Here is an 11721-nt window from a genome sequence, read left to right as displayed (position 1 = left end):
GGTAGGCGGCTTTTTAATGAGTCAAGAAAAGAAAACTGTTCCCAAATACACACAGCTAGAGATAAACAGAAGAGATCTATTTCTTTGCAGATGTTCTTATCTATCTATCTATCTATCTATCTATCTATCTATCTATCTATCTATCTATCTATCTATCTATCTATCTATCTATCTATCTATGTATTGTTCTATCGTTCTATCTATCTATCTATCTATCTATCTATCTATCTATCTATCTATCTATCTATCTATCTATCTATCTATCTATGTATTGTTCTATCGTTCTATCTATCTATCTATCTATCTATCTATCTATCTATCTATCTATCTATCTATCTATCTATCTATCTATCTATCTTTTGTTCTGTCATTCTATCATCTTTGTTATGTCTTTCCTTTGCTCTGTCATTTTATCGTTTGCTCTATCTATCATTCTGCCGTTCTATCTATCTAGGGTCAGTCACGTTCTCTAAACAGTCTGGGCTGTAGATTTATCATGTTCTCGACAGGCTTGGCTCCAGCCGTGTGTGTGGACGGATGGGGAATTCTAGGAAAAAGTAAACACTGATTCTCAAGTTGTCATGAAGAAAATGAACGCACTAGACTGTTTGCTGTCTGAGGTTGGCTTACTTTAGTTGTATATCAAACTGTATTTTTGGAAGGTCTTCATATACAGACTCATTCCAATAGCGGACCACGGATGAAGGATGTTGCTAAAATGATTTCTGCGTTATTTGTTTGTGACATTTATATCTGGTCTAATCTGTTTTTTGGTTGGACTCTGAGCAGGTGAACGAGGTAAACCCGAAGGCAGGAAGATGTGGGTGGTGTTGTTTGCCTGTTTAAAATGATTGTTTGTCTTCATGAACATTCAGGGTTTTTATTTTTGAATGAAAGACAGGAAGCTCTGGGCATGTCTTGTGGAGGGGAGCATTACATCAAATTGCTTAATAATTTTCTGTGTGGGAGGCAAAAACAAAGGAAGGCTATAACAAACTGGAGTGTAGGAGATGAAAAAATAATTAAGTAGAACTAAATTAGTTATTTGTCCCAGCCTTCTCCAAACACATTTTATATAATCAAAACAAGCTTACACTTGTGTGCTAATGTTGTGCTGACCACATTTCCTTGCACTGATATTCATTCTCATTTCAAACACTGTTTTATTTATTTATTTTTTATTAAAGTTATAGCACCTAAAAGTACAAATTAAAATTTTAAATTAATATTCTGAATAAGATATTAACATTATAAAAAATATATAATATTTTATAATAGGTTATTTCAGTATGTTTATGTGACTTGTACTTAAATTTTGATTAATATACACACAGTTCAAAAGTTTGAGGTCACTAAGATTTTTTTTTTTACTTTTATTCCTTTTTTAAAGTATTGAATTTAAAATACTTTAAAGTGAATGCTTATTCAGCTAGTATATAGTAAAATGTGACATTAAATATTTCAATATTTCAATTAACGTTTTTTAACTTTCTATTTATCTAAGTTTTTTTTTAATATTAAGCAGCACAACTGTTTTCAACATTCATAATAATAAGAAATGTTTACTGAGAACCAAATCAGCATATTAGACCACAACCTACAATAGCCTAGAATAATTTTCCAAAAATGTAAACGTGCTTCACTGAGATCATTTCAGTTTAGTCAATAATAGAACTTCTCAGATAGAACATGGCATAAATTCTCTCTAATGCTATTTAATGAAATGGTTGTTATAGCAACAGTGCTCGTATGCAGTGAAATGGCCACACTGGACAGAAAGAGGCCGCAAGGTTGCAAAAGGCAATGGAACTTGAAGAATTTCTCAGGACTGTGGTGCCGTTAGCCCTTGGACAAACAGAGCTACCTTTCATGACAACAGGCTCCCTACAGACCAATGTTTGCTCTGCTCTTCCATCAAACGTGCACTAGCATAGAAGCACAAACAATAAAGAGCATTTTAAGAGAGACTTAAAGTGAGACACACCGGAAGTGCATACATTGATGTCAGAACATTAAAACATGTCAAAGATAAGGTTATTTTCCCCTTGAGGACGCTCTAATAGTTTGTTTTTCTCTTAAGACCGACGGCCGTTGGTTGAGAGGCGGTTGGTGGGTCTTTAGGGCAAGTGAAAGAAGCGCTTTGTTGAAACTGTTTTGATTTGATTTTTTCCCTCTCACTCCCCTGCTTCCGTACCATTCCTGCCTCCTCAATCTCTGCTCTCACCTTTGCTTTTCTTTTTCTTTTTTCTCCCTCAGAGGGATGGGTGATGGGCTGACCATGATTTCCAGAGGCAGAATATAACTGGCCTTTCAGAGGGTGCAGTCCTCAGAGTCATTGAGACAGCTGTCTCTGGCAGATTGCACCTGAACTATCTCCGGCATACATTTACAATGTACAAGCCATTAGCTTTGTGTCTGTTTTTAGCACTTTTAGCAGCTGAGGGGAAACAAGAAAAGGGAAGAAGAGAGAGACAGAAGAGCTCCAGACGATTCTTATCCACTGAGGATGCACCTGACTATGGTAACCCTTTCCTTCCAGGTGAGCAATGCTTTTATCATCTTTTTATTTGAGTCAAAAATAATCAGAGAATATATCGTTTTCTGATATTGTGATTTTATATGTAAATTTATTGCGTAATTGTTGTAAAAATAAGTTGTTGTTTTAAAAAAGGGGTTAAGCAAAGAAAAAAGAAAAAAAAAGTAAAATATATATGTATGTATGTGTGTATATGTTATTTTAAATTCGTTGTGCAGTATTATTTATTGAAAATAACTTGTTACACTGAATTGAATTGAAGAAGGTCTGTACAATATTTGGACAAAAGTCATGCTTAAAAATGTATGAATGTCTTTGCATTACAACAAAACATCAAACCAAGTAGCATTCATTTGACAGAACACAAACACATTTCAAGCAAAACAATTTAAAACCAATTTTTGTTTTGTGGGACACCTTAGGAAACAGACATCATACACTAAAAATAAATTGTATTTTCATTTAGTTTTGAATTTTTTTATAGTTAATATTTTTAATTAAATTGATTAAAACATATTATATTTAGGGCTGTCAGATTAACTCATTAATTTAATTAATTAGTTATGAAAAAATAATGCAATTAAAAAAATGTTTGGAGGCCTGGAGGCTTGAGACTGTCCCGTAGACTGCCAAGTAAATAACAGTGTCAAGGTCCAGAAAAGGTATGAAAAGTGGTCGTCACAATACTCCATCTGCCTTCAGATGTGCAATCTGGGTTATATGAAGTGACAGGAACACTTTTTGTAAGCGAAGAAAACAAAAAGAACAACTTTATTCAATAATTCCTTTGTCAACGTTCTCCTCTGTGTCACTCCATACCACCGTGCTGTGTACGCTCTTCTTCTCTTGCTGTCCTCATCGCCACAAGGACCAGGTCACCTGTAGGAGAAAAAAAACAATCCTTGCCTACAGTTTTGCAGTCCGTCCCCTCAGTTTATAAACTGTACACATAGTTCCCTCGGTTTAACAAATAGTGCACACAAATTAATAAACTGTACTCATGAATTCTTAAACTGTTCCCTTGGTTAAACAAATTGTACCCATGGATTAATAACCGTACCCATGAGCATACGGATTGGAAATTCGTGGGTACGGTAACGGTTTATTAATCCAAGGAGCGCACGGATTAGAAATTTGTGGGTACGGTTTATTAATCCGAATGTGCAATTTGTTAAACCAGGGGAACATTTTAAGGATTCATGAGTACGGTTTATGAACTGAGGGGACGGATTGCAAAACAGTCTGCACGGATTGTTTTATTTTTTCTCCTACAGGTGACCTCCGTAAGGATGCGCTGTATTATTTCACATCAAAGCTAAATACACATAGAAACAGCTCATCCTTGTGGCACAAGGATGTGGCATAAATATGAAGTTAGTATTGTGTTATATTTTAAACACATTATATGTTTCTGCTCAGTTTTGCCATCAAAATATTTTCTATAAATCCACAGCACAGCAGAACTGTTGCGTGTCTCCTAGCAAGCGTTACTGAATGAATCCACGTTTTGAACGAATCGTGTGAATCAATGATTCAAAGGACTATTCAGCCATTTACTTCATTCCTGAATGAATAAGCCATTCGAATGTATAAAAGACTCGTGAAGACATATACCGCCACATGCTGGCATTTTTAGTTTCTTATTTAGGGTATTATTTAACTTTTTTGTTTTTTTAAAGTGAAAAAATTAGAAAAGAAAAAAAAATAACTTTAAAGGAATAGTTCACCCAAAAAAATTGTATTTATGTCATAATTTACTCAAACCCGAATGACTTGGGCTACTTTCTTTTGTGTAACATAAAAAAGGTATTTTGAAGACTGTTAGTAACAAAAAAGTTTTGGTTACCAATGACTTCCATTGCATGAACCCGAAAAATGTTAGCCTAAACGTTTATGTTTAATAAACGTTTAAATACATTTTATGTTGAATCAAATAAAATATTTCTTTCTTAAGCTACTATTTATAATGTCTACTTAAATACTTTCTCAAAACACACAAAAATAGCATTAAATAATCTTTGGGGGTATTTTAAAAGCCAAATGTAATTTGCAATTAATTAGATAAAAAAAAATTTACTGACAGCCATATTATATTATATTATATTATATTATATTATATTATATTATATTATATTATATTCATTTATCTTATGCAGTGTCATTCTTGTGTGCTGAATTCTTACATTTTGTCTGTGTGGATACATGCCAGGGCGTAGCAGCCAGTGTTTGGTGAATGGGATTTCTCTGTTTGAGGGGGCTGTGTGGTCTCCAGAGCCTTGCAGTGTGTGCCAGTGTAAAGATGGAGCCGCAAGCTGCCGAACCATCCCCTGCCCAGCCAGAGGTTTGGAAACCACCATCATTTCTTTTTTGATGAATAGAAAGCTCAAAAGAACAGCATTTCAATGAGAAATATTCAAAATATAAATATTTTGTAGCATTATACATGTCTTTACTGCCTGTTTAAAACAAGTTAATGTGTTAAAATAACATAAAAATATATTTAATATAAATAAAAATATACATTTAATCTTAACCTCTAACTTTTAAGTAGTCCTAGTGCATGTTCCATTCTTGCTTTTTGATTGTTGTTTTGGGGTTTACTTTAAAATAGTAAATGGATTAGCAATTTGTAGTAAAAGCTAAAGAGAACAGTGGGCATCCCTGTGGTGATGCAGGCTGGGAATTATGTAAAACATTGGCTCCTAGTGTGGTGCAATGCAGTGCTGGGAAATGTGCCATCAGGTAGTGGGATGCTTGGTGGAGGGTACTGATTTTCTGTTTACCACACCATGTCTAGCTTCACCCACCCTGAAGTCTGTGGCCAGTAAGCCCAGTCCAACATCTGTAGGGAAAACAAGCTCGAAAAACAGACTGACAGGGAATGGAAAACCACCTGTGGGGATGGAGGTTCTGGAGGTGAAACCAAAGAAGAACAAGTTGGTGATCACCCCAGCAAAACAAGTATGTGGATGTGTATGAGAAAATTTAATGTATGTCTTATACTTCATACTTAATTTTCCCTTATTATTGTACTTTTTTTTCTTTAAATGTGTATTTGTTGGTCCTAGCTGGTTTAAGGTGGTATTTCTGCTTTTTTAGTCTGTCTATGCTAGTGCTCTGCTGGTTTACCTGGTCGGTCTTCCGAAAACCACTCTCCCCTCTTAAAGGGATAGTTCACCACAAAAATGAAAATTCTGTCATTAATTACTCACCCTCATTGCATACCAAACCCATATGATCTTCGTTCATCTTTGGAAAACAAATTGCAAGGTGGTACTCTTGTGAATGTGCGTTGAAGACTGACACGGAAGAGAAGAAATTGTTGAATAAAGTCATTATTTTTGTTTTTGTTGCGCACAAAAAATTAAGGTTGGTAGATCACTGATGTCACTTGGACATTACTAACTTTTTGGGCCTTGAACGTGTCAGTTGCATTTCTGTCTGTGCAGAGTCAGAAAGCTCTCGGATTTCATCAAAAATATCTTAATTTGTGTTCTGAAGATGAACAAAGGTCTTACAGATTTGGAACGCTATGAGAGATAAACAGGGTTTTCACTGCAAAGTCACAGAAGAACCATTTTGGTTCCCCAAATAACCTTTCAGTGCACAGTATGAAGAACATTTTATAACTTCTGTGCAATGGAAAGATTCTATGGATGTTAATATAGAAAATGCCAATATAGAACCTTTATTTCAAAAGTATAAAACCAGCGAACCAGACCAGCTAGTAATAGCAAACCATTTTAGTTTTAAGCAGATTTGACCTTTTAATTGTATTTAAATGCTTATGTTTTTTATTCAGCCTCCCTCAAATGTTCCTAAGAAGCAAGTGAAGAAAAACCAGGAGGTGAGTGTGAGTCTGGATCCTGGAAAACCTCCTAAGACCCCTGTAATACCCACAGGACCAAGGTTTATGAGACCAGTCCATTTTGATTATGACGACCATGATGATGACGACTATCTAGAGGACGACAGCGACAGTGATGATGATGACGATGATAACCGCAGCATTCCGGTGTTCAGATCTGCTGTTCGTCCTGCAGCACTCGAAAGACGAGTAATACCGCCCACATTCAAACCGGCCAGACCACGAGCACAGCCAGCCTTTGCTCTTCCTACAAGAAAATCTGTGATCCTGCCCACTGGAAGGCCACTGCCAGCCCCCACTCGGAGACTGGTGGATCGAGGTATTGGCCGTCCAGTCATCAGTACCTCTGTTCATATGGAGTCTCTCCCAGCAGGCTGCCTGCTTTCAGAGTCTCTTATTGCTTGTGGAAACACTCGCCTTACCCAAATGCCCATCATCAAAGATGCTGGGGTCCGGAGTCTCTTTCTAGCAGGTGAGGTGAGAGAAGGTCTCCTTGCACATGAGGACTAATTATACACTGTGAATATCATTTTCTCATCTCAGGTTTTTTTGACTCTTTTTACAATAAAAACATCTGAACATTCTTACAATAAGTAAAAAAATAATAGTAAAAGATAATACATTTTATGAATAATATACCTTGAATTAGGTGTGTTTCCTTACCTCATTAGTGTTTTCTTTCTTTCTCTCATTTAGGCTACACCTAATTCCTTTTATACTACATATACAATACCATTCAGAGGTTTTGTGGGTGTATTTATTTTTAATAAATAAATAAATTCACCAAGAATACATTCAATTGATCAGAAGTGATAGTAAATAGTAAAAAAATAGAAAAAAACTTTTTCCTCAGCACAGAATCTTGACAAAACATGTATAACATTTTAAAATATATTAAAATAGAAAATAGTTATTATAAGTTGTATAAATATTTCACAATATTGAGGTTTTTACTGTATTTTGGTCAAATAAACATTGCAACAGGAGCATACATGTAAAATTATGTTTTATTTTATTTTAAATATTTGTCATATTGTGAGAATATGATATTGTGACATACAAAAAAATTGTATACACATTTAAAATGTGACATAAAAAGTACAAACCTCACAAAATTTTGTTAAGTAAAGAGTCTGAAAATAGGGAGTTTGAGAGATGTCCTTGCATGTTTTACTGAGTTCTAACACAATCTGGCAGTGTCCTATTGTTTGCCCATCAGACGATTGACTGTATGTGACACTGCAAGAGCTGGCACTGAAATGTGAGAAGTGTAAACAGAGCTTACCATGATCAAGAAAAAGGTTAAAAATTGCTCTCGTCTTGGTATGTTGCAGATAACAAAATCAGCAAGATCCCATGGCATGCTCTGGCAGGTCTTCCCAACCTGGAGTGGCTCGACCTCAGCAAGAACAAGCTGGATGATTTCTCTTTGGGTCCAGATGTGTTTCGGGTGAGATAAAGTCAAAGAAAGCTTATTATATTAGCAAGCATACTGACACATAACACATACAGTTTGTTTACACATAACAATCATTGTGATATTTCTTTGGACTCTAATAATGAACAGATTAATGTAGATCTGCAAAAATAGAGACTGCTTTGTGATCTGTTATCTGTAATGATGGTGAGTTATCAGGCCTTATGGTGCGGCACAGTGCAAGCTTGATATTTAGCAAGTAGCTGACGTGTTTTCGCAAGATGTCAAGTCTGACATCACCGAGACAATTCTCACCAGGATGCTGCAGCGAACATGGGAATTTTCAGTCAATAGATATTACCCCCTAAAAAGAAACACAATCATTTTTGACCTCTTTCTCACCCATGTGTCATATCTATTAGGCGCCAAGCACAGGTTTTACAGGTGACATATATATGACACAGGGCAAAATAGTGCTTTTTTCACTCGGTAGCATGATCAAGAAACGTCTGTTCCTCATGGCAGATGCCAGAACTCTGTGTAACTGATGCTTCTGTGACTTGCAGCAAGCTTTGAAATATTTCCAGTCTGGTTTTGACAGTGTCATGAGTATCTTCTCGGCCTGTTGCAGAACTTGACGAAGCTCAGGAGGTTGAACCTTGATGGAAACAACTTCACTAAAGTGCCATCTCTCCCTCCGTCGCTGGTGGAGCTGAAGATCAACGATAATAAACTCAGTGCTCTCACTCCCCACAGCTTTCAGGGTAAACACAAAACCACAGTGTCCATACGAACGTATTCAACACTCTGGTCCGTTAAAAGATCAGTTTTTCACGTTAGGGGTTAATCTGGCCATTTTAAAATGACTTGCTTGATTTATTATATTACACTAACTTTTTAATGTTTCTCCAAGATAGCAGTGAGATTAAATGGATACATGTATTTTTTTATCAAACAAATGCAGGGTCTTTCAACATTAGAGATTTCTTTCAAAAACATTTAAAATGTTAAGCTTCCAATTACCAGTAAATACTGATATATTAAGCATAAATGACATATTTTGTGTAATTAATGTTATTTTGTCCTCAGGTTTGTCTCAGCTGCTGACACTGGAGTTAGAGGATAATTATTTCCACGATGGAAATGTCTCTCCTCTGGCCTTCAAGCCTCTCAGGAGGCTGATTTACCTCAGGCTGGATGACAATAAGTTCAGGGCTATTCCCTCTGGTCTGCCTGTTTCAGTACAGGTCAGTTACATTTTGTCTTTCAAAACGCCAAAATTGCAGTACATTTACATACTATATACTCGTGTAAAACGTGCACTAGATTTTAGTTTGGTGACACTGCCAAGTGTATTGAGGTGTTTTTATACGGTGCAGTGCAGCAGGTAATGGATTGTTGTTGATTTGTAACTTCACCAGGAGCTACACCTGTCTGACAACAAGATAGAGGTGGTCCATTCAGGGCTCCTCAACAAGACCACAAACCTGAGAGTCCTGAACCTCAGCCATAACCGAATCCGAGAAGACCGCATTCATCCAAGAGCATGGATACACTTGCTGTGAGTTCAGATCTCAGTTCTCTGCTGTTAGGTGCCATCTAGTGGACAAGTACCGTAATTATATGGTGAATAAAGAGCGCTCTTTTATGAACACTAACACTGTAAAAAATGACTGTGATTTTAATGGTAAAAAACTGTGAAAATGCTAGAGTACAAACCTGTTAAATAGTTAACGGTAATTTCCTTTAAACTTTAAACTCTACACCTTCTATTTATCTTATTATTTAAAAGCTGCTTGTGATGGGCTTTGTTTCATCACGTGACTTTCTCATCACCACCTGCTTTTGGTGGTTACCAGTTTAATACAAATATACAAAACAGATTTTCAATAAGTTGGTATATTAATATTTTATCATTGCTGTTAAATTACAGTATTAAACTGTAAATTTATGGTAAAACCGTTAAACCTAAAACGCTGTTGCTGGGTTTTTTTACGTTATAAAACCGTTAAACAAAAAACAGTAACAGTTTTTTTATGGTATAATTCTGGCAACCACAGCTGCCGTTTTTTTACTGTATATTTTAGGGAATATTTTTTACAGTTTAGGGTCTCTATGATTTTGCAAGTAAGACATGTTCCTTGGTCAACATGTTTTGTAGTATTAACCCAGTCCATACCCCTAATCCTAACTCTACTCATAATTTATTCCTAAAATTAGAGGGAAATGATATCTGATTAACAAGGGGGTAGAAGCACCTAACTGTGACAATAAACCAGCTAAAACTGACATTTCCTGAAAAGTTATCCCTCAAAATTAAGCCCCTATTTTACAAAAAACTATTAGTGTTACTGTGAACACAAAGTACTTTTTAGTATTTCAAAACTATCTTCAAAAATGTCTTTATCCACAGGAAACTGGAGTATTTGGACCTTTCCCACAATAAGATGGTTCACGTTCCCTCTTTCCTGCCGGTTGGTCTGCGACAGCTCATCTTGCATCACAACCAAATTGAGCGCATCCCTGGCTATGTGTTCGGCCACCTGCGACCTGGTCTGGACTCCCTGCAGCTCTCGTACAACCGTCTGCGTGAGGACGGGATAAATGAAGTGTCCTTCCTGGGCCTGTACAACTCGCTGACTGAACTTCTGTTGGACCATAACCAGCTCAGATCAATCCCACGAGGCATTCTACAGTTAAAGAACCTGCAGCACCTGAGACTGAACCACAACTACATCAGGTTAGTGAGCCGGTCTCTCTGTCTGTCTGTCTGTTGCTTTGCCTTTTTAACCTGATCTTCTCTCTGTAGCTACATCACTATGAACTCATTGTGTGACACCACGGCCCGTGAGGACTCCCTGCTGTTGTCTGTTCATCTGGAGTACAACCTGATCGACCGCCGCCTGATTCCACCAACAGCCTTCTCCTGCATTAAAACCTACCAGAGCGTCCTTCTGCGGCCCCAGAGATACGAAGAGCACCATGAATGAAAGCGATTTTTGGGGCTGTCGTTTACAGTGCATCTCAATTCAATGCTTAAATATTAGTTTTAAGTGAAATTAAGATAAAGATGCAGCTCCCCTTTCACACCAGAGGCCTTTTATTTTACATGGTGCTAAATGTGCATCTTTCTTGTTGCAGTTGGCATTATATTTTGTGTACGTCTGTTGTTGTTGTTTCCATATCTAATGTCTGTCTTGGTTTGTTTTATACCTGCATGTCTGCAATTTACAATCTCTTATAAAGCGGAGTTGTATGTGCAAGAAAATTCCCTCTTTTTATATGCAAAATGTTTTTAATAGATCGCCTTTACATTATTTATTTTGATTAAACTGCAATGCATCACTTTTTTTATACCGTTTTAACAATTTTCAGTAGCTAAGGCTTTGACTTTTATATTTAGTTTTGTGATACCGTGTGTTGTATGTGCTTTTGTATTCTGTCACAAACTACAATAAAGTTGAGAGGTGACAAATAATCTGGTGTCAAATAGAGTTATTTTTCAGCATTTTGTATCATTAATATTATGAGTGCATGTCTGATGGAAACGGTGCACTGGTGTCTTGATGTATGCTATTTGTTCAACAAGTTAGTTATTCAGCATATGCTTGAAGAGCCTGATTCTCTCATTGGTCAACTAGGAGGCGTCAGTAAACGTAAATCCTAAAACAGTTTAAAAAGGAATGATATAAAAGAATTGTTACACATTTTATTTAATAAAATATATATTTTTATCAAAAGTTACATTTACATTTAAATGCTGAGCTGTCACTTTTGACAAATGTGATTGACAAATGTTTGCTTTGTCCCTACAACAATTTTTCATTTAATTTAATGTAGGCCTATTGACAGCCCTACTTTCTTTTGCTTCTTTACACTAGTGGAGAAAAATATATGAAC

At 36.3% G+C, this 11721-nt stretch overlaps 1 protein-coding gene across 1 annotated transcript; it reads left to right on the top strand.

Moving 5' to 3' along the window:
* Positions 1–2096: 2096 nt before the first annotated feature.
* si:dkey-6n6.1 (uncharacterized protein LOC100170811 homolog) lies at positions 2097–11299 on the top strand. Its single transcript, XM_052563561.1, has 10 exons — positions 2097–2539; positions 4746–4877; positions 5334–5497; positions 6339–6876; positions 7739–7854; positions 8453–8585; positions 8911–9068; positions 9243–9382; positions 10235–10561; positions 10631–11299. Exons 1-10 carry the CDS (start codon positions 2392–2394, stop codon positions 10809–10811), a joined length of 2037 nt encoding a protein of 678 aa, XP_052419521.1. The 5' UTR covers positions 2097–2391; the 3' UTR covers positions 10812–11299.
* The last annotated feature ends 422 nt before the right edge of the window (positions 11300–11721 follow it).

This window comes from Carassius gibelio, chromosome B8, assembly GCF_023724105.1.
Source record: "Carassius gibelio isolate Cgi1373 ecotype wild population from Czech Republic chromosome B8, carGib1.2-hapl.c, whole genome shotgun sequence".
NCBI lineage: Eukaryota > Metazoa > Chordata > Actinopteri > Cypriniformes > Cyprinidae > Carassius > Carassius gibelio.
The sequence above is the reverse complement of the archived record's forward strand: the minus strand, read 5'-3'. Positions and strand labels throughout refer to the sequence as shown.

Excerpts from the sequence above, each read along its gene's own strand:
- si:dkey-6n6.1 (XM_052563561.1), top strand. The coding sequence starts at position 2,392 with ATGTACAAGCCATTAGCTTTGTGTCTGTTTTTAGCACTTTTAGCAGCT. Across the intron at positions 6,877-7,738 it reads CCGGAGTCTCTTTCTAGCAG|ATAACAAAATCAGCAAGATC; the intron begins GTGAGGTGAGAG and ends GGTATGTTGCAG. Across the intron at positions 8,586-8,910 it reads CACTCCCCACAGCTTTCAGG|GTTTGTCTCAGCTGCTGACA; the intron begins GTAAACACAAAA and ends TTTTGTCCTCAG.